The 23,849-nt window shown below is 35.2% G+C and overlaps 1 protein-coding gene across 11 annotated transcripts in view; it reads left to right on the top strand.

Moving 5' to 3' along the window:
• Positions 1–23,849, top strand: part of PSPC1 (paraspeckle component 1) — a 72,956-nt gene that overhangs the window by 31,503 nt on the left and 17,604 nt on the right. For 4 of the 11 annotated variants that reach the window (XR_008469749.1, XR_008469748.1, XR_008469747.1 and 1 more), the window contains exons 7-8: positions 47–104; positions 4,334–4,503. The exons of 4 other annotated variants lie outside the window; for them this stretch is intronic. Coding sequence is in view for 2 of the 7 variants with exons in the window: in XM_054223708.1 (XP_054079683.1) it covers positions 47–104; positions 4,334–4,503; positions 7,863–8,048 (414 nt within the window). In the remaining 5 variants the exon portion in view is untranslated. Of the gene's footprint in view, positions 1–46; positions 105–4,333; positions 4,517–7,862; positions 13,654–23,849 lie in introns of those variants that run through there. 3 more of the 11 variants (XM_054223708.1, XR_008469753.1, XM_054223676.1) reach the window with 3 other exon arrangements.

Below are 23,849 nucleotides of genomic sequence, written 5' to 3'. Positions count from 1 at the left end.
GTTTTAAGAATGATAGGTTGACCATGAAAACTATGTTTACTTTCAGAGAGAACAGGAATTGAGAATGGGTGATATGGGTCCTCGTGGAGCAATAAACATGGGAGGTAGGGATCCGAAGGAAAAAGGCTTTTGTAATGTAATTTTTCTTTTTCTTTGGGACTGTACATGATACTCAAGCACTATTAATTAGTGACAACTACTGGTAAAAAGGAGTAAACAGTATTAGGAAATAAAAAAACTCAGATATTTTGCTTCTAAACAGCTGGGTTTTTTTCCCAAGGTGTATCTTGATTTTATTGTTTTAATTGCCTGTGGGAGAAAAATACCATGTGCAAGTTAGGAGAAACCAAAAGGCAGGGAAAGGTGATGATCTAGAAATGACCTGATAGAAAAGAGGAATTTTCTGTTCAAAAAGTATTTGGTGTTCTTTTGGAGGGACCATCTGTTCAGAGAAGTTGGGACTGTAATTGCATGCAGTGAAGTGATGTAGAGCTTAAAATTGGCGAGTTCTGTTGATGTACCTGAGAAAAGATTAATGAATAATGTGACGGGTGTTCTGCTAACTTATTGGAAAATCTGTATTTGCAAATATTCTCAGTTCACTTTTGTGACTTGAAATATTGCCACTGCTAAACCTGCTACCGTGAAGTCTAGAAAAGTACATTCTTAATAATTAGACCTTGCTCTGTATATGCAGGCTGAAACAGTTTGGAATCTTACTTACCGAGAATATCTGCTTTTAAACAAGACTAAAACTTAAAATTATTTCTTAAAAAAAACCCAGATCTTACTAAACTTTTTAAACTGTTCGATATATATTTATTGGAACCTTCCTGATGTTCATTTAAAATAGATCAAGATGATAATTTTAAGAAAAGTTAATATTATTTTTGTGTATTTTAAATTTGAAAGTACATACAAAACTTGGTTAACATTTTTGCTTGACCTTTTGAGTAATGAGAATTTATAGACTAATGAAGGTGCTAGGTCCAGATTTTAAAATACATTATTCACCATTTCCTTGCACTTATTGAGACACGTTTACAGTTGCAAAATAGAAATAGGCCTTTTCTTTCCATCAAGATGAAGAGCTTTAAAAATAATTCTATAGGAAAACATTGTGAAGTTATCTACAAATAACAAGCTGAAGTATAAATTGTGACTAAATTTTTTTTGTAGTTGTACTTTTTGCATATTATTATAGTCTACTTGAAAATTTCATTTAATTAGGAGACTTTGTAAATATTGATACTGTGCCAATTGTCTAGATCCACAAGATACACTTTTTATGTACAGATTTTAAATGTGTATTTATAGCAATCAACTTCACAGCCTTTTTCTTGTCAGGTTTTAATACTTAACACTGATGTTCATTATAGGCTTGGTTTGTAAGCTTTGTGCTGTGACTTGATTTTAAACTTGATACAAATGCTTTTAGAAATAAATGTATAGTTCCAAAAGGATGTAGAGTAACAGAGAACTATTATTTTACAAAGGGAAAAATATCCATAGCAAGACAGGTAAGGGCAGTGTTTATTTCCACAGTATTTGGATTTTATCTCACTGGAGAGATTTTTTTTTTCCTCCAGCCCATTAATAACCCCCCCTCTACAACCAAAAAAACCTGACCCCAAAAACCTGCAGTAGACCTTTAAATAGTAGACCTTTAATTGTTGATCTTAGCATACTCTCTCAACATTTCTCATAGAATTGCAACTTTATTTTTAACTAGCCTTTACCTGTGCCATTTGCGACTTTTCATCATGTGGGACAGTGGGGAGCTGGAGTATTTTCAGTGATGGCAACCCATCTGCGTGATAGCATTATTAGAAAGCAAGGTGCCTCTGTGACAGATTTAGTTAGTGTTGGGCTGACCTGTGCAGGACCACTCATTTTCACATTGTCTTCTGCAGCAAACAATTTCTAGAATAGAATCTACATACCTCATCATAGCACTTAACCAGATCTGTAATGCTAAGTGCAGCTGATAAACTTTTAAATAAGGATTTTTAAAATTTTTTTGGTAACTCTCTGTGTTAATGAGGATTATTGACTATGCCTTGTTGCCAGCTGTGCCAGACGTTGGCATGTGCAGTTCAGACACTTGGCGTGTACTTTTCCAGCCCTCAAGACAGCAGAAAAAAAGACCTTTTTTTAGTGCCTCTATTGTGACATGGACACTGACTGCTTTTCATCTGTTGCTGAACCTGATCCAGTGAATTAACGGTTTACATCAGTGTCCCACCAAAAAGAACGGGCAATCGAGTGCTTAGCTCTTAAGGTCTGCTTTGAAGCTAGGAGGACCTCTGAGGTATAGCTAAAATGCCACTGTGACCTCTCGCTGAAACTCTGCAAGGCCCCACTCTCTCCTTGTGTTACACTCCCTGGTTGTCCTCCTGTCAGAGCTGACTCTGCCTGAAATTGGCTTAATAATATAGAGGTTTGATAGCATAGGTTGCTATACCCCACCCTGGAAGCAGTATTGGGTGCATTTGTATGATGCGGAGGATAAGAACTTCAGTCGAAGGATAAGCATACACTACCTGTGTGAGGCCAGCTGATTAATTAGGCTGGTAAGCAAGCCAATAACAGATAATTAAGCATTGGCTGCACTAAGCACTGCCATCATGATAGTCCTGCAGAGTACTTCTAGCCTATGAAAATAGGTTTATCCTTATATTGGCAGTTTAGACTTCTTTTCCTTCTATATATTTGGTCACTGGATGGATGACACTAAAAAACAGTTTTAGGACATATTCAACTGTAATTCTCTTGAATTGCAGCACAATCTTCTACCTGCTACATGAACTGATCGTGCTTGTGGCTAGGTAAGAAGCATCCAGCTTGTGCATACCTTTGTTTTGGTTTAGTGTTGTAGGGAGAAGAGGTCTTGGCGTTTCTCATTACTAAGCACAAATGAGTTCTGCTTTTCAAAATTATAGTGTTTTTCTCTATTGCTTCTAATAAACTTGCTTAGCAATTTACATGTGCTTCTGTGTTGCATGGATTGTTTTTGCTAAGCAACTTGCAGTTGGCATAATGTATATGATCAGGCCAAGGGCTGCAATTTTAGTAGCAATATGTTGGATGCAGTGGTTTCACTGACTGCTGTGATATGTGTACTCAGGGCAGGTAATAAAGAGGCAATTTTGCATACCTGTAAATAGTCATAGTGCTGTATCTGCTAAGTTGCCTGCTTACAATGATGTACATTTATATATTCATTACTAAAGAAGTTACAGTTGTGATGAGAGGTGAGGTTGATTTTTTTTTTTTATTTTAATAAAAATAACAAGTTTAGTAGTCTAGGAACACATCAGTTTTCTTGATACCGTTGTATGTTGTCATGACTTAAAATGTAGATTAGATTCCCAAGGCTTGTCTTCTTCCATTATCAAATTTTGGATGCATGTTTTTGGCTGAAAGGGGTGGGTTATCGGTGGTGGTCTGGGGAAAATGCATCACCACCAGTCTTAAAGTTGATGATATTTCATAATAGCAGATGGAAATTATATATATAATCAGACTTTTTTCTTTCTTATAACAACGTGAGAAAATGTTATGAAGGCAGTTTTACCTACCTGTTGAGTTATGTTAGTGGGTACTGGCAGAGTGGTATTTCCTAGTGCAATTTTACAGCTAAGTGATCTTCTGAAAATATGTTTCTAAGTTCTAAGTCTACCTCTTACTGTGAATCAGAATTTTGGAGGAGAGCGTTCTGTCCCTTTCAATTCTAACAAAACTTCTCTTGGTTTTCATGTACTTTTACTATAATAAATTAAATTTCAATGCAAGATTTATTTATGTCATATTACACGTAATTTTTTGTGAAGTCGGGTGCCATCTTTGGTATTGCTTTTAGACGTTAGGCTAATACACTGTAACTCTATATACAGTTAACATAATACTGGTAGAATAGTTCTTGCAAATGTTTATTTATATGTTATGATCCCTAAAAGGTCAAGTTACCTTATAGCTGCCAATTACTGCAAAATCACTTGAGTTTTTTTGTGAATTTGTAGTGTGTATACTGCATAGATATGCTACATGAACACTTCAATTCCTGCACATAAGCCATACAGCTATATTTAGCTGTAAAGTTCAGGATTTTCAAATACACTTGTCAGATTGTGTAATGCAACATACCAGGGATTAATGAAAATCTGTTTAAAAGCAGATGATTGAGATAAATGTACAGTCTCAAAGAATATATTTTTTTTTTATTTCAAGTATTGGAAGTTTTGTACATTTGGCTTTTTAAATATTGTAAATTGTTTGTTTATTCTTGTAAAATTCAGATAGGACAGCTCTAAGTATAGATTGTTTTGCATAGATGCGTTTAGCCCAGCACCTGCTGGTAACCAAGGCCCTCCTCCAATGATGGGTATGAATATGAACAACAGAGGAACTTTACCTGGCCCTGCAATGGGTCCTGGTCCTTCCATGGGACCAGAAGGAGCTGCAAATATGGGAACGCCAATGATGCCAGATAATGGAACAGTGGTAACGTATCACAAATTTAATTACTTTGAATAGCTGTCATGTCTCATGGCCCATTTCTGTTACCAAAGATATTTTCACACTCAGGAAGAACATGTTATGTGTGTTGAATCTGTTAAAAGTAATTAGTAAAACTTGTTCATGCAAATAATTTACAAGACAGAAGGGAAATCTTTAACTTACTGTGAAAATCTTGCTTCCCTTAGGAATGGGACGAGTTCTTTGATAAGTAAGCAGACTTCGAACTGATGTTAGAATATACAGCACTTGTAGCAATACTTTATGTGTATGACCTGTCATGGAAAACTCACTGAGAGAAGGAAATCCCTTCTGTCAAATGAAGGAACATCATACCGGAGTTGTCTGTGAATTTAAGCATTTGCTGTTATTTCTTTTGTGAAATTAAATTATATATATTAGCTTGTTGGGGGTTTTGATGAACAGTTCAGTGTTAGAAGCTATGTAGTGTGAAGATATCTTTGTGTGAACTATTTAATTTTTTTAAAGCAACTTTAGTGTTTTTTCTGTTTCCTTTCTAACACTGTTGAAAGCATGAGATTATGACAGTAATTACTCCACTTAGAAAATAAGTATGCCAACAGCTGTTAGGGATAACTGTCATATCAATACAGGAAAAATAATATTGCCCAGTTCCCAAGGGTGGTAGGGAATATCTTGTATACAACTGGAATTTTTTATCAAGAGTAGATATGCCATTGGAATGCAGTTGGAGCACTAGCCATTTTTGCTCTGTTCTCATAGCCAGTCATTTTTCCTAGCTGTAATGTCTTACGTAGAGAAACAACTGTATAATTTTGAACCTGATTTTTACATAGTTTTCAGTATTGTTCTCTAAATGGATATTTGGGATGGTCTAGTCATGGTGTGATATAAAGGAGTATATAATATAACCAGTGATTCCATTATAGTTTTATTGGAACACAGAAGCATTTTATAGCAGTATTTTTTTATATATATGCCTTTTCAACAGTATCCATCTGCATTTGAGCAATCTGTATAATGAATCATGGACAAAATCCTTTGTTACTTAGAGGAAAATGAGATTTTGATTGAGCACAAAATACCTAATGAGTCTGGTCTTTTATCAGTTAAAGGAGAGGATCTCACTTCGCATCATAGGAGCCAGCTCATTTTATCAGTTGTTATCACAAAACTGGTGTGGGGGGGGGTGGGGCAAGGGGGAGGAAATGCTTTTCACAAAATACTGTTTTCAGAGATGCTTTTGCTGGAGACCACTGTGTTACTGGTCACCTCTGAAACATTCTCTTGTGATTATATAGACACTGAAAAAGAGGTGTAAGGAAAAGAACGTGGTATTGTAAATCATCGTATCTATCTCAAACTGTTGTTTTTCTACAAAAAGTCATTCCAGTATGGAAATGTAGAGAATATACTGACACTTCAAAGTCTATGTCTTAAAAATATTTTTTTTACTTCCATTTTCTTCTGCACACTACTGAAGGACAAATTAGATGGATTTTTTGCCTTTTTATTTTTTTTTTCATTTTGGACTTTCAAAGTTTTTAATTTGGAGGGCAGGTCCCTACAGAAAGGCATAGCCTTATTGTATTTTTCCAGTTGTTGGAAAAACACTTTAAAGATCCTTTGAGGGCTGTCTGCTAAACCACTGTAAGAGTTAATTTCAGTTTCCAATGAAGGAAATGGAGAATATGCTTTATAGACCAGAAATATGGTTTTTATTTTTTAAATCTGATGTTTTTCGGAAGTCTTTTAGGGGGGAAAGTTGGAGTAATAGTCTTTTTGTTCCACTGCAGTCTTTTGAAATGTATTATCTTTGAACATTTTAAAAATAGCTTTTTTTTTTTCCCCCCCATACTTTATTGTAGATAGCTAATTCCTGCAGTTTTCTCATTAGCTGGAGAGAGGGGTCCTTGTTGGAAAGAGGACTTGACTTTTTGTCCAAAAGTCAAATGGTAAAAATTATCAGGAGAATGTGATAAGCTGTTTGTTGAAATTCATATCCATTGCTAACAATCTGGCATGAGTTAAAGATATTTTTTTTAATAATTTTTCACCAGTGCTGCAGATTTTTAGGTACGTTGGGGCAGTAGTAGGTCTTTATGCAGCTTTTGAAGTAACTTTTTTCTTATTCAATGTCAAATTTTAAACAATGCACATATATACAAACGTGATCTAAGATCTATATTTTTATCTGTACAGATATAATGCTATTTTAAAATAATATATATACACGCATTAACAGACTTTAGAACTGTTGAGCTCTACTGCTATTACTGGAGTTAGACTTTCAGAAGAATTCTTCTCTGATGTGGGCATATAAATAAAGCGCTAGTCTTGAATGCTTTTGTCAAACTCTGAATACCTGGGCAGTTAATGTAGATCTTTGTACAAAAGGATTTCTTCTGAAAGCATAACTGTGCTCAGCAGGTGAATGGTGAGTTATTTCAAGATATGACTGTACCATATATCTGTGCTTTTAACGGTTTATGTTATATTGAGTTAATGTTTTAAATTTCATAATGTGGGGTTCTATTTTTAAACACTTGCATAAATACTGAACTATAAGTGCTCAGATGCATGTTTTCTGGTTTAGGTCTTAATTGCTATAGCTAATAAATCTGTGTAAGCACATATACCTTTATTAATATCAGGCACAGAACTAATGAAAATAAACATGGAACATTAACTGGATTTTCATATTATATTGTTAATTCAGATGAAGCTTTAGATATAAAGTTGTTTTTAAACTAAGCGTAGTGCAGTTATGCATTTTGTCACTAGCTGTGTCAGTTTATTTGGACTGAGTTTTGAAAGTCTTAACTAAAGATTCCTAGTGCCATACAAAAGGCTGACTCCAGGTATATCCACAGCTATATAAATCTTCAGGTTATATTGCTATTAAGACAATAAACCTGCAGTCTCTAGAAATACAAAGCTGGGGTTTTTTTTTCCTAGTTTGACAATGTTTCTGTGTCTTAATTTATTTAAGGGAGAAGCATTGTAGTTGGTACACGAGGCAGAATAGGGCTCAGGTATAAAATTATTGTTTGCTGTCTCTTCTGTTACATAGAGAATATGTATTGCTTCAGTCATGCTTGAAAGGATGAAGCTACATTCAGCACCAGAGTTGATCTTAATACTGAAGTTTTTAATTTTTAATTTACTTTACAAAGTTGGAGCATAACATTAGCACTCTTTAATTTCTAGCTCTTCTTCCATAATAACTAATTCAATTGCTCCTTTCTTCCCTCTATGTGTGATCCTGATTCTGCTGGACTATCTGCTGAACTTCATGACATCACCACTTGTGGTTTTTGTTGTAACTCACATTTGGCATGTTCCAAATGGACTTGTATTAGCATAATGAGAGATTCCCTCAAGGAGGCCCATCACAGATGGGTTCACCTCTGGTTAGTAGAACGGGCTCTGAAACTCCTCAGCCTCCAATGAGTGGTGTAGGTGCCGTGAGTGGTGGACCTGGTGGCTTTGGTAGAGGAAACCCAGGGGGCAACTTTGAAGGACCTAACAAGCGTCGCAGATACTAAAACTTATTTCATTCCTTACTGTTTAGAAATTCCAGTAAAACTATACAGTGATATGCCTTTATAATTTTAGCTGTTACCTGGAAACGGTTTTATTGTTATTGTAGTCTTTAAAACAGTTTCTTTTGTAAAACTTTTTTTGTATTCAGTCATAGGCTTTGTAGTCTAGAGAAGAAATGATGCGGATCATTATGTAAGGCAATGTGTTTGTGACTAGCAAAATACAATGTGTGACTATGCTGTAAAACGTGCAGTTAACTGGTTACAATAAAATATAAAAATCACTTGAAAGGATTTTGGGAATGTTATTACTAATACTGGGTGAGAATAATTTTACGATTAATTATAAGTGGCATAATTTTCATTCTTATGTAGTTTCTACTGTGTGTCAAGAAGGCTCCATTCTTAATAGTAATTCTTTTTACTGCATGTTGCAGTATGCAGTGTACTATGAACAATTTATAACACAACTGCTTTTGTTTTGACTTTTGAAGAGCATCAAATTTTATACAAAGTGTTCTCAAGGATACTGTGTCCTTGCATCTCAGTCTCCCTTTGGAAACTTAGTCACAATAAGCTCATCAACAGAGTATATCTGTTACTCAGATTATTGGAAAACATAACTTGGGGGGAAAAAACACCCCACCTTTGGAGAGGAATCTGTATGTATGCTTTATTCATAACAGTATGAATGAATTTACCTAAACCATATTTCTACAGAAGAAAAATTGTTGTCATCTGTGTGTTCAACTGATCGTTAAAGTATCTTGCCGTTGCAAGGGAGGAGACATTTGTGCGAGCTGGTTTAAAGCCTTCCACTGTGTAATGCATTATTATAAGTATACGTTTCCCCTCATGGTTGGTTTGAATAGAAGCAACTCTGTTACTAATTATTAACTGTTTAATTAGGAGGCAAGTACATGTTTTTCCATTAAAATAATTGTTCATTTATAGTAGAGTAATATGCATTTAGAAGGATTGCACATGAGTATTCTTGATAAGTGTTTTACAAAAGGATGAATTTGAAAAATACCCATTTCCAACACAACTTAGGCTAGATTTGCTGATTGAGTCTTAAGATAAAACTGATGATAAAGCTAATAAAAAGCTTATTATGATTCAGATTTTGTCAGTCCTGGAAGATGATGGAAAAGACCTATTGGTTCTATTCCTGTAATGGCAAGAAAGTAGGAATACTTTTGGTTAGTATTGCTTTTTTCCTGTGCAAAATAGTTGTAAAACATTAGTGTTCTGTTTTTATTAGTTCACTCACATTTTCAGAAATAGAAATTTCTAAAATTTATCTGCATGAATAACGATACTAAATTTACTAAAAACTGATTTTGAGATAACATGGTGCCCTAATTGTATCGAAATTGTATGTACATAGCTCAAAGCATGGGATGCAAACAGCAGAGAGAGTATGTATGCATTACTTCTTAACATAGCAGTGATGGTGAACTGAATTGTGAGCAAATGGGTAGCAGGAAAATTGTGGCATTGCTGGCATTTTGGAAGTACACTTACTTAGTTTTCCAGTGTTATATGGCTTAAAATAGAGATTGTTTTCATACAATTCAGGAGTTATCACGTGACGTTTGTAACTACTAAGCATTTTCCTCTAGACTGTCTTTAATGTTGCCCCCTTTTGCTCGACTTGAGATAGGTGCTACACTTTATAGTTTGTAATGCAAGAGTGAGGTTTAAAGTCTGAAATATTCTTTCTCCTACTTCATATATGTATCACGTTACAGCACTAAATCTTCCAAAAAACCCCCACAACTGGTTTTACTTAGCCCACTGTTCCTAAAGCTCAACATTTGGGAAAATAGCTGTTTTTTCAGTAGGTATAAACTAGTGTTTGCATATAGCAATTACTTAAGCTCTCTGCTTTGGTGTACTGTGTTCAGTTGAAAATGCAGTTTACATCAGTGTCTAGTAAGGTGTCTAGGTTACTTCTATCTCACATTTTCTGCCCTTGTACATGGCGTTTTTTCATGGGGATTGAGAAAGTACTGGTGTGAGTTGGTAATTCTGAACTGTAAAGCTGAAAGGGGAACGTGTTTTAAATGTAACTTGAACTAGATTCAAGAGGTCTGTTCAGTTTTTCAGAGGAAAGGGCTGTGTCTTTCAGTCCTTTTGGCTAACTACTGTAGATTTGTTTAGATATATACAACCTCATCCTTGTAGTATCTGAGTATGTTTCAGAAGTATATTAAAAACACCAAATCTGCAAAAAGCGGTTTGTTCTTTGTTGCCAACCTCATGCTATTTTAAGTGCATCTTTGTTGCGCTGCATTTTTGCTAGCAAGCAGATGTATGTATGTATATGAAAGTTATTTTAGATTTTAATTAATATTAGTGATTTTCATTCTACAGTTGTGAGCTACCCTTCCTGTAAAACTTGACTTGGATTGCTCTGCTGCATGGTAGCAGTGGATTTGTATGCTGTCCTTATTGCAGAAAATCACCTCATCTCTTTTTAAATATCCATGAACCACGCCTTGAAGTCCTAAAAAATAAATACTGAAATGTTGAATTTGGGCACATTTTAAAGATTTCTTGAAGAATTCCTATTGTAGCTGATGACAGGCTCCCAAATTCTGCTCTTCCTGAAAGCTTTCTTAGGGCTGTCTCTCCATATTGATTGTATACAGCTCAGCTGTAAAGGCAGTGATTTTCATTTTGCCGTATGTCGTAGTAACTGACTGTAACTATAAGATAAACACATAATTTTGTTAGAAAAGGAATGGTCCCAATTTGATTCATAAAAATGGTATGTAGATACAGCCAAGGAGAGTTTTTGCTTGAAAGTGCTGCCCATATGCTGGAAGCGGTTAATTTTTCTTGTTTGTCTTCTGGCCAATTAGTCTTATCATTTTTTCTGTGTATACATATGCTTAAGTTTTTAACTGTCTTTGGTTGGTTTGACTAGAAAGCGTAGTGAAGTCCTCACTCTTTCTGCTATATACTGTGGTAAAACAAATAAGCTTGGAAAGGATATGAAGTTGACAACTACAGTGGACTTAGTTTTGGTTGTACTTACTGAGTTTTTAAGTTATTCCTGAAATTTCAGACTAAACCACTTAATTTTCATGTGAGATACAATTTTAATACTTAAAGATAGCAAAACTTTCCTATTTAAGTGAAAACAAACAAAAATAACCCACCACCAGAATCCAGCTTGTCTAACTGCATTTGCGTTTATCACCTCAGTCATTTGAAGGGGAGTGACTTGGCACTTGAAAAAAGTTAAATTCCTTTTGGTTGTGATTTAATTTCTTTGTATTTCTGTCCATTGTGCTCATTAGGTAAAGCACATTGATATCTTGGGAAACCTGGTGGCGGTTCAAATATATTTAACTATTTATTTCCTAAGAAAAATACAAATTACTGTCGATTACCTAGAAAGAAAATTCCTGACTCTAACTTGTTGTATTTGTTGTCCACATCTATTTTATCCATTTGGACATAAAGATACAATAAACTGGAGATTCTTATTAGAACAAAAGGTTATAATAGATGGCAAGAAGACAACAAGAACTAAATGTTATGTTAATTTAATTTTAACCATAATGCAAGAGGATTTTATAGTGTGCATTCTTTGAGGAGCATTCTGGTCTAAAGTATACTGTCATATTTTAAAATATTATACCAAATTCATTTTTCCCTTTTGATTTCCACTTTTGACTTCAGATTTTAACTTGAAAAATAGAATAATCTATAATTACAAATTCTTTTGAAAGGTACTAAATACAAATGCACTGACTTGTATGAAGTACTGACTGTTAAATGGTCATAATCTGCCTTGAAATAATTTGTATAAAAAATGCTGAAATAACCAATCTAAAGGAAGATTCTCAAGTTAAAACCAGAACCCCCTAGGCCTTCTGAAGGGAGAAGATGCTTTGAGGGCAAATGAGTAGTGTGCTCTGATGGCATGAAGCTCATTTTACTTAAGCATGTTGTGGAAACTAATTTTTTTGCATAATTCTTAATATTTATCTTTTTTAATAACAAGTTGGATCATAATTCTTCCCTTCTTGGTGAAGACAATTCAAAATAAACGGCAATTGAACTATTAAAATGGTAGGGAAGGCTGGGTAGCAACTGATGGGGTCAGTTTACATTGGACCGCAAATATGAATGGTTTCTCAGTCCCATTCCTGAGACTTAGTGGTGCATATCCATAGGTGGTTTTATGGAGTCTGCATCCAGCATCTCCTGTTAGCTTGTGCTTGGAGGCAAGACTTGGGAGAGCATGTATTTCAAATGCAATTTAATTGTCTTCTCAGGAGCCCTCAATTTATTAATTTGGGCACTGTGCTGTCATTAAGATGCAGAACCATCTTGGATTTGGTGCTTTCCTCTCTTAGCTCACTTCTAGATTGAGGCAATACCAGTCCACAAACTTCCCCAATTCCTAAACAATGAGGTGGGAGTGAGTGTGTCCTATAAAAAATACAGAGGTTGAACATTACTCCTTTAGAATATTGGCTATCCAGTGCTAGTTTAGTGGCAAATGTTGGACTGCGTTAACCCAAAAACATTTGCCCTCTTAAAAACCCATTCAACGACATGTGAGAATTTAATAACAATAGAAGGATTGACTAAAAACTCAGGTATAATTTTTCCCATTGGATTAGCTTTTTTGTTGCCTTTTGGGATATAGCATAAAATGTACTTAGTCTTAGTAGGTGGCTTCACCAATGACGTTTTGCTGGTAAGAAGAAACCTGTTTTGTTAATAGTTTTGGGGTTTTCCCCATAAAATATTTAAAAATCATATCTGTAGGCATTTTGAGGTTTGTTTTCACAGTAATACATTAAATACTCAAGTTTACCAAAATTATCTATGTCTAAAAGGTAAGTTGTAGAACAGATAAACTGAATATTGAATTTTCATGAAAACAATACTTTTGATAATTTTAAATGCATGGAAACAAGCCCTCAATGTGTTCATTTTCAGTGGGATAGATTTAAATAGGTCTTTTCCATCTTGAACTTCCTTAAGCTACTATGAAAATTAATATAATTGAAATTTGGAGATATTCATATTAATGACCTCAGACTGACTTCTAAAAGGAGTAAGAGATGAGTTTATTCAGAAAAGCAGTTTAGAACAGCAACCATTTTTTCCTAATTGAAGGAACTATTCAGAAAAGTTTAAGTTCAGAGATAAGCATAGCATACTTATTTATGGGTAAAACTATTTAAAAAAAACCTCTTTCATATAATGATTATTTTATACCCAAGTCAAGTTAAAAGAAAAAAAAAATTCTTTGTAAATGTGGGTAAAAGCTAATTGATTTGTATGTAGTCCCTCAAATAGAGGACAAAATGCTTATAAGAGGTATGAGATTCAAAAGGAACTTAACTGTGTTACTGCGTACGTGTGTTGATAAGTTTTTTCCATTTGTTTTGGTAAATGGTTTATCTAGAGCTTCTATTGTTCCTAGTTTTGCTAGTGTGCTTTTATATCTTATTTTCTGTAGAGTAAAGCATAGCTGTATAATTTGATTGAATTTACATGTGAACTGTATGTGGGACATTAAGTGCTTGACTGGAAAGAAGCACAGTGAGAATAAAGATACTGTTCTTGCCTTCAATTTCTCAGTAAAAAAAAAAAGTTACATAGAGCCTTGAACAGGAATAAGCATGAAAGATCCTGTATGTGAATTAAAAAAAGATGGGAGAGGGGGAATAAAGTAACATATTAAAAATGGGAGAAACGTGGTTTAATTTTATGTCTATAGCAGATTCACAAAAATAACTTTTATGCATGTTAAATGTGAAAAGCACAAAATAACTAATTTTTAATGGAAAAGATGGAAATACTGGTTACATTAGTATGTTGGATTTTTTTAAACTTTGAGTTTAGTATTGTGAAGATAGCCAAAGAATATCAGAAAAACTGAAATGAATTAATGTTCTGTAAAATTTTAATATTCATGGGATGTAGGGTGGGGTCACTGCAGTTGAATGTTTCTTCTGTGTTGTTATGAAATTGTTCTGTCGGACTTGGTTTTGGTGGCTGAATACAGCAACTGTATACAGCGTACACACCTCATGTCGTAAGTATGAAACAGCTGATTTTAAGATTGTTAGCCTCTCATCAAACCAGTGAGAATCCAGTCTTAAACTTGTGTCACAGCCACAGAAGCACCAAACAGAAGATTGTGTAAAGGAAAATAAAATAGTGGATATTTTATTAGTAAGTACAGGATAGGATTAATGTATTTCCATTAGGTTTTTTTGCCTTAATTTCACTGTAATCAATTTTTTATTTATGTGAAAGTGAAAGTAATTTTATTCTCAGTGAATATTTGAAAGAAAAAGACCCCATCAAAACAAAACACCCCTCCTCCCAAAACCAGTGCCTAACATCCACCCTCCCAAGCAAAACAGGTTTTCCTTCTTTAAATAACCACATATACCTAAGCAAGTTGGAAGAGGAAATGTAGTAAATGTAAAAAGATGTAAAAACAAGGATTTACTGTAATTCTTTTTGCAGCTGTTTGCTCTTAGTGTTCTGCGCATATTGATGTGTTTCTTTTTTTTTATAAGCTCCATTACTGTTCATTATTTGCTGTAAAAGGATTTATTCTGCAATGTTGATACTAAGTTTAAATATTTTTATCTAGTGTAAAATTGCAGGAAAACCCTCTGCATAAACTAGCTGTCGCAGTACTGTAGAATGCAGTCTTTGAACTGGCAGCTGAAAGTGGTCTTTCAAGCTGCTTACAAGTGTTTTAAATATTTGTATGCTAATGGAAAATTTGAATTCTTTGCGTGCATATTTAAAACAATAATTCAGTCCATGCATTGCTGCAGATAGCCTTTTGCCCTCCTTGCTGCTTGGTCCTGCTTCCTGCCTGCTTTGTCCCACCCTCACATCTCTGTGCCCATGCGGTGAGCAGGGTAAAAGAAACCTGGTGAAAATTACTGATTCTGCTCATTTCAGTGTGGAAGGAAAGAACAGCAAGGAGTGAGCAGTAGAGCAAGACTCTTCAGAACTGTCTGGATGTAGCTTAGTTTGTGCTGTATCAGCATCTCTGTGCCACATAGAGAATGTAGTTTTATGTACGTGTTTGGATGACTTTTCAGTATTTCTAAGAAATACATAGCTTAGAACAAATTAGGCGAGAAATATGTTGAGAGCTTTAGATCTCTGAATCACATGGTTATGTTTTACATTCTTAGTGATAGCTGGCCCAAGAGGGCAAGTATCTGAAGTAATGAAGGGAAAAAAACTGTACACTAAAATGTTGAGCCAAACTGTATGTGAGCTTGATCTGTCTGTTCACTTTCTGCAGTTGCCAAGAAGGTTACATGCCAGCCAGTAAAATATGGAAAATAGTGTCCTTCATGATTTCTCCAGGAAAGATGATATACACAGTTGTTTTAGAGAAGCAAGACTATTCACATGTACTTTTTCTTTGAAGAAAATACGTGAACTGCAGTTACAAAGATGGGAAATACTGTCTTTTGAAATGTTAACGTTCTTCATTCTTTGATACAATAGCACCAAAGTGTTCCATGTATTATGTTCCAATATTAAGGGAGAGAGCATGTGAAAGGTAAGCTGCAGCTCCAGTTCTAATCAACTTGAAATCAAAAGCCTTTTCCAGAAGGCACAGAAAGAAAACTTCAATAATGAAACAGTAGTTCATCTTCAGTTTTGTTCCAATGTGGAACATTGTGCTTCTAGAACTTCCAGCATTGTATCAGTAGGAGTTCCTCAACTGACGTTTTCAGAACCAGAGCTGTGCCAAGTAATACAAATAAAGTTTCTGCCTTAGCGTGTGAAGAATGCAATTATTACATTTCAAAAACTGAATGTTCAGAGTTTTTAAAGAGAATGTATTAAATAATTGTCATGTATTGGATTACTGGTTTAAAAGTAAAAATTATGTTAACTTGGCAATTGGGATGGCTATGCTTTAAGAACCATTTTGGTATACGTGCCAGTTTATCGTTGCCATGTTGTGCTTTGTGTAGTTTTTGTGATATGACCTAATGCATGTTCAGCATCATTCTTGTATCACAGTTGTGTACAGTTTCATATTTTATTCACACTGCTGAATGCAAATGTCTGTAGAAGGGGGGTACTTAGAGCATTTGTTTAGCACTACGTAACTTGTTTAGGAGGATTTTTCATTGCTAAGCTTGCTTTCTGTTTTGTGTTTGCTCTGCATGTTTTCTGCAAAATATGCTTTTTCTATTGCATATGGGGAAAGAGTAGCAAGTCATGAAAATGTGTTTATTAGGAAAGTAAACGGATGTCCTGGATGCCTCTTATTGCTTCTAAAATGACTGGCTCAGGGGAATAAAATGGCTTGGTATACTTTCATGCATAATTACATCTAGATTTTTTTCTTGCTCATGGACCGTTTCAGTATTAGTGTTAAAGATAAAAAAAATTCTGAGTTTTAGTTTCCTTAGATAGTCTGGTTTCATCACAAGCATGTGTACAAGACATGAAATTAATCACAAATTACTTGATGTTTGCTCTGAATAGTACTCTAACTCCCCAAGATGTATTAAACTTAAAAAAAAATAATTATTTTGAGTTTCATCATTTTAAAGTGAAACTTAAAAAATTGTATTGAGTGAGAGTAAGCCAGTCCACTGCGGGGTGGGAGAAAGTACAAATCTCTGGAGAAATCATGCTCTTGTTTTGAGTTGCATTATGTTACTGGGCACGCATATTTTACTTTTTAAATTGGGACTATAGTGCGAAACTCTTTGTTATGAAGACTTAACAAGAGATATAATTTGTCTTATTAGTTATGAGTATTAATTGTAAGTTATAAGTATTGTTTTATAAGTTATAAATATTAATTTATTGTTAGCGTCTTAAAAATAGAATTGGTTAGATCAGGCACATGTACTTTACTGGAGATGATGGCGTGTAGTATGAATATCAGAAAGAGGATAATTCAAGTGATGGCAGTTACCAAAGACTGATAATATGTTGTGCCCTTAAGCTTAGGTGGATAAAAACTGATATTGAGCGTTATTCTTACTACCTTTGAAGTTAATTCTTTCATACATCTTTTTCTTCTTCCAGTTTTGGCTATAAACCTGAATTCCCCAGGTGTCTGATATTTTTGGGAAATAAATACTGATTTTAAAACTTTGCCCAGAATCTTGATGCTACATTTGCATTTCTCCTTTGTTGTGTCAAGGAAGCTGAATGGTGTATCTTTACAGAAGGTGGAAAAACTTAATTTTACTAGAGGTCTTGCATATTTACAAAGTATTTGAACTCTAAATCTTTCACTGGTTTGACAATTGAGGACATTGTGACTCAACTCCAACCTTCCATTAGTATTATTGTGAAAATTTTGCAAGCTTCTGCAAAACTTCAGAAGTGGTGTGAGGATGTAGTGTGACATACTGACTATAGGATTGGGCCAAATCATTCATCTTTGAAGATTGTCACTGGCCTGCTCTGGGTATCCTTATCCATTCCACTTAGGACTTTGTTTCCTATTCTGTATTCCAGGGTGGGGTTTTTTTTTATTGTAAAAGGCTTTAAGTTTTCATGATGATGTGGAGGACATAAGCTGCATAAAACTTTATTTGGGGGTTGTAATATGGAAACAGGTTAAAGAAAAGTATCAGATGCACAGTAAAAACAGTTCTTTATATGATTTGGCAAGTCATTACATATCTCTCCATGAGTGTTTTGTTAGTATATGAATATCATGCATGTATTCTTAACCTGTTATGTCATTACAAAGGATTTATGGCCCTTCCTAAGGGGGGGTGTGTGGAGGGAAATAATTAAATGACAGAATACATGGGAACTTAAAAAAAATAGATAGGTACCCATTCTTGACTCCTAGGTGTGTGGGCATGCTAATGTGGAAAAGTAAAAGTAGGTAAGTGTTCTTCATGGATTTACAGGTTGGGGAGATAGTAGTGTGGAAAAGCATGAGGATGTGGTTTGAACTCATCTTTCAGTTTGTTTCTTCTAAAAATTTGGAAGCTACCAGACAGTATAAGAACCCCAGACATGACTCTTGATAAACTTAATCTAAAATTCTTAAATGTTGTTTCAGAGTTCTGCTACAAATAAAACCAGTTCAACATAAGCATGCAAATAAAATACATGCTTTAATGGACAAAGTAAGTCTGAAGCCTGTGTTTCACTAAGATATGGAGAAGCATAGCGTTATTGGGGAGTTGGATATATTTTCTTTTAGTTTTAGGTTTTGTCTACATAACCTTAAAGGAACAGAGGTGGAACTTTATTAATGACATGCAGGGAAAGGCCAAATATACAAGACAAAATTGTGCTGGGAAAAGGACTGAAGTTCAAGCATATATAACTTAATCTACCGATGCTTCCAATAGAGGACTTCTGTCATCAGTTTAGAGAGCTCCTGCTTAAAAACAAATGCTGCCCAAGTCTGGTCCAGCTCTCATTGCAGGAAAACGTCATCTTTGCCTTGATCGTGACCAAACCAGAACAGGACTATCATGATTTAAGTTTATGAAGAAAATAATTATCTTGCCACAGCGATAACTCTTGAGTAGTTGAACAGTCAGCACCTGATGTAGCTTGTGTGCTGATCAGGTAGGTGACTGTCAGAGCCTTCCCTGGGCTTTGGGTATGGTAGTGCCTTTGGTTGTTCCAGCAGTAGTTTCACCTGCCTCAGTTAATGAAGTTCCTTTATGCTTACAAGGATGCTTTTCAAAGTCTTCATCTCTTCTGCTTAGCAAATTTCAGTCGCACGGTGGCAGCTACTGCAGCTGGGTGTTGAGGTTGGTATAGTCGTGGACCGCCTAAATCAGCGTTTGCTCTTATTAGTTTACACCTTTCCGGTTGTAGCAGTGCGCTTCCAAATGTTACCTTTCGTGAATTATAAACTTGGCATTCTCAACGAGGTATTGATCTGAGCAAGCTTGAGTAGAGACTTAAGAAATTTTAAAAAAATACAAACCAGTTACACTTGTACTGTCAATGACAAATTCCTTTCATAATTCAAGGTGTGTTACAGAAAACAAATCTGTTGGATGCTTATTGCAGTCTGATTCCATAATTTTATAATAAAGATGGGAAGACTTGGTTCTGCCTCCAGCTGATGAGGTTCATCTTTAAACTCTTTGGGCATTTATTTTAGTTTACACAGTGTGGTGTAAACTAGAGTCACACAAAATTTATGCATAAATATACCCTGTCAGAGCACAGTCAGCAATTGGGTGCTGATCAGATGCAAGATTTTGCAGAGCTTGAAATGAAAGTAAGTTGACTGAAATAGATTGTTAAATAAGATGGAAATAAAGTTATGAGAAGGCAAGAACAAGGTTGAGCAGAATAGGAGAGCAAACTGAATGCTTTGAAGATGGTTCATAAAAAGTAGTGGAAGAACCTGATAACAGGTAAATGTTCTGTTAACCTTTCAAAGAAATTGGTGCATCAGTATGCAGAACTTCGGTTTGAAATGCAGACTTCGTTGGAGAAGCTGCTGCTTGCTTATGTGGAGTTTCTTTTTCAAGACGTAGTAAATAATTTTTGTAGTGTCTTTAATAGTTTGTAGTGTCTTTAAATGGATGGTTTTTCCTTGTGTACATCAAAAGTCATAAACAGGTAACTGAAGGAACAACTTTGTTTTAGCATGTGTTCATAACTGTTTTCTCATTGTGTTGATACTTAGAAATTTGTCACCTGACAATTTTGATAACTATTTTTAAATGCATATTTTTAATGTGAGAAGTATAGTATGAGCTTGCATCTTGAAATCTGAATGAACTATGCTGAAAAATAGTGCCAACGGTCAAAATATTTGATTAAAAACATTTTAGTCTTGAACATGATGCCAACTGACTGCCTTTGTATGTAAGATGATAACTAAAGGAAGTTCTTTCTTTCTTTCTATCATGTGGTCTTGGCTTAGTCCAGTGCAAACGTGGTTTCAACATTAAGGCCTTTGTTGTTCTCAAGTGAAGAAAGTTGTAGTCAACTGGAGTGTCTTTTAGGCGGGTAGGTGGTGGAAGGGTTAATTTGAATAGTATTCCTAATGCACACTGAGATGCTTGAGAGTTAATCTGTTACTCAAATGTGAAATTATTCCTAGTATCATGCTTTTCGGTCCTCTGCATGTTAGCAGGTGCTTTCTTAGCTCTGTGTATATGAGAGATGAGGCTTAATTTTTTAAAAAATTTATGATAGTCACTTAGAAAGCTGTTTCACTTTGTGTAGGAATAATAACTTTATCTTACAGGTACTAGCCACTTCTACTAAAATAAAGAAAGTATAATGGTACTAGAAAGTTGAGCTAAATCTTACTTCGAGCAGCATGAGCAATATGTCCAATTGTGCAAGTAAAGGACAAAAAGCCATGCTTAAAGCCAAGCTTGAGTCTCAGCTTGTCAGATGATGAAGCTTGTACAACAGTAGCAAGTAGAGAATCTCTGCTCTTCAGTTTTATGCGGTTGAGTTCACTGCATATTCTGCCTTAAAATTTTTCACAGGTTTCTTGGTGATGTTATGCACAACTTTTTAGCCCAGGTCTGAGTAGTAATCTGCTTAGACTGGGTAAGTGCAGGCTTGGTTTGTTGCAAGGACTAGTTATGTCATACTGAGAGAGATGTGTAAATGCCTTCATCTCTACAAAACACAAGTTTTCATGAGAAATGGTACCTTTATTGAACCACCTTTGTGGGTTTTTTTCGTAAACAGGTAAGTCTTTATGTCAGTGGACCAATATATGATAGAGCATTTGCAGGATACCCTGCAGTTTATTAATGCTGTTCTGTTGTCTTTGTTTTGAAATACAGATTCCATTTCCTGTGTATGTCCAAACTAATGTAAGATTTCCTTTTTTCTACCATATATGGCTTTATTATGGTGGAAGCTGGAAGCTTGTGTTCTGTATTTGTCATGGAATAATCACAGATAGAAATTGTCACCCAGCAGAGTTAGTACAGGAAGAACGTTACTTAAATGCACGATGAATTACCAAATCTTGTGAAAGAGCCAGAGGCAGTGGGCACAAACTGAAACACAGGAGAACACCAGGAAAGACATTTTTAATGTGAGGGTGACTAAGCACCGGCACAGGTTGCCCAGGGAGGTTGTGGAGTCTCCATCCTTGGAGATACCAAAACCCATCTGGACGTTGTCCTGGGCATCGGCTCTAGGGGACTCTGCTTGAGCAGGGGGGTCAGACCAGATGATTTCTGGAAGTCCCTTCCAACATTCCCTTCTGTGATTCTGCTATCTAAATAAAGCTTTGTCTTTATTGAACTTTATGTGAATTAACATTAAAACCCTATTACATGCTTAGGCATTTGAATGCTTCCTTACTGGGTTTCATTTCAATATAGATGTATGTATTGCTTAGTATTGTTAAATTTTACATTTTCAAATGAAGCATTTGAAAGATGAAAGCTCTTTGAGTGAATCTCGAGTTGTTGCTCTTTATAAGGACCGTGTGACCACAGTTTGCCCTGCCCTTTCCCCCAGCACAGTCTTATGGCTTCAGAGATTTTAGCCCCACAAAGATAATCAATTCTGCTGTCATTATTTTGGAAGAGGAGGTTAGGACACTGGCCTAACTTGGCACCTGCTGCAAAATGACAGGTAAGGAATCCTGCAGGAGGGAATGGGGAGCATTGTGTGAAGTTGTGTAAAGCAGCATTGCTAACACTTCAGAAGTAAATGTGCTGTGTATCGGTGAGTTTCACAATTCCTTAAAAATGCTGTTTTTTTTAAATTAGAGAAAGTTGGATTATGCACAATCTAGGAAGCTTCCCTTAAAACTAGATTCCCCCATAGTTTTTGGAAGATCCAAAATATCCTTAACTAGTGAGGTCATTACATCTTAACTGCATATATTTTTCTGTAATAATAAGTTTATGCTGATTTTCTGTAGTTTTAAAACTCTAAAATCTGAGAAAATTGTCTTAGGCTTTGCCTATGCACATTTTTGCTACTTTAATTGTAATTATTTTGAAATCAAACAATCTATATTAATAAAACCGCCTATTTAAATGTCTTCAAAATTTTCCTAGAGGTTCTCTCATCTCAGATTGCATAACTGTAAGCTTGTTTGCACAGCATGTAGCGCAATGGTATTGTCACTTGTCTTAAAGTAGTAGAGCAGTAGTGATACTACTTAACTCTATGCTAGCTGTGCTGGTTTAGTATCTCAGTAACAGCAGACTTACAGATTTGTTTCAAACTCTGTAGGTAAACAAGCCATTGATTTTCTGTGAGAGGATAACTCTAAATTTCTAGAACCTTGCATAAAACAAGCTCATGAAATTTTAACTAACTTCCAATGCTGAGTGATGCAATGGTTTTAGATGTTTTTGATCAGACAGGTTTCTTAAGTTTTCTTTGTTAATTGGTGAAGTAACATCTGTAGGTCATTATTTCTAGGTGAAAGATGATGAGGGTTAAAGGTTATTCCCTTGCTCCTTCAATGGTTTTGTACTTCCTGGTTGTTCATGGTAAGATGAAGTATCACAAAATGCTCAGGAGCTTTGCATCCATGTAAGAGGGCATGTGAGTTCTGAGTGGAGAAAATGAACTGGTAGATGTTTTTCCAAGCTGCTCAACAGGAACACAGTCATTGAAAGTAGAAACGTGAACATCTGAAGACATTCCTGGTGCATTAATGACAACACAGGGAATGTTCATGAGCAATATAGGGGAGGGGTCCATCTTCAAAAAATACAGGATTGAGTTGCTGTTTCTTATAGGATTATTTTAATGACTTTGTATGACTACAGACTCACAGTTCACAAAATTTTGCAAAAATATAATGTATATATTTATATATAAAATATATATAAAAATATAACTAATTATACTGTGCAATAGAAGTCTGCGTCATGTTACAAGTTAGACTTCCTTTCTGCTGATCAAATCCAAATTTCTTTGAAATAGTAGGGAATCTTTACTAAAAAAAGGATCCTCCTTTTCTATAAAATGCACTGTCTTACATCTAGGAACATAATGATTTGCAAATTAATCATTTTTATTAAATTTACAAAGTACTTAAAATTTCAGTTTCTTCAAATTCAGGCCTTGCTTAAGCTGCCCAGATGAAATCTTTGTCCTTTCTGTTTAAACGTTTTCAGACATGCTCATTATTCCCAAATACTGAAGAAATAGTTTAACTGCTGCATGAGTGAAGTTTTGAAGTCCAGGCAAAACAGAAAAATAAATGTCTCTTCATCATAGTATTGTCACTGATAACGGGTTTATTAACCTAGCCACTGGTAATGGCCACTGTTCATTCTTTTCTGAAATCTGATTCCAGAAGAGGAGCATTACTACATTCACATTCCTCATTCTGTGTAAGATCCTAACTTCAGATACTCTATAAATTGAAAGTTGTAAATAAATTAAAATGTTTTTGATAGTCAAGAAAACGAAATGCTTGCTGTCTCAGTTCGAGTAGTATTTGCCCGTTTGTTTCTAGGATCTTAATTTTCCTTTTGAGCCTTAATTTGGTAAGGTTCACTTTTTCCCTTAAATGCTTCTAGCTGTCTGCAACTATAAGCTCTTAAGGAGAGAATTTGGGGAACTTAAGATTGGGAAAAGTTATGTTGCAGTTTGTCTCCTGTAATCACTGGCAGCCATGTAATGATGCCCAGGTGACAATTTCTTTTCCCTCTCATGGCTTTATTGTTGCAAATGTGTGTGTTTGTCCTCAGCAGGGGCTCTTCATGAGTAAGGTGAGCAGGTTTGGCCAGACTTGAGTAATAACTGAGAGAAGAATGGGGAAGAAAAGATTGCTTGACCATTTAAAAATGTCTAGTGCTGTATTTTCTGTTAGTA

Source organism: Rissa tridactyla, chromosome 1 (assembly GCF_028500815.1).
Source record: "Rissa tridactyla isolate bRisTri1 chromosome 1, bRisTri1.patW.cur.20221130, whole genome shotgun sequence".
NCBI classification, from domain to species: Eukaryota; Metazoa; Chordata; class Aves; order Charadriiformes; family Laridae; genus Rissa; species Rissa tridactyla.
The sequence above is the reverse complement of the archived record's forward strand: the minus strand, read 5'-3'. Positions and strand labels throughout refer to the sequence as shown.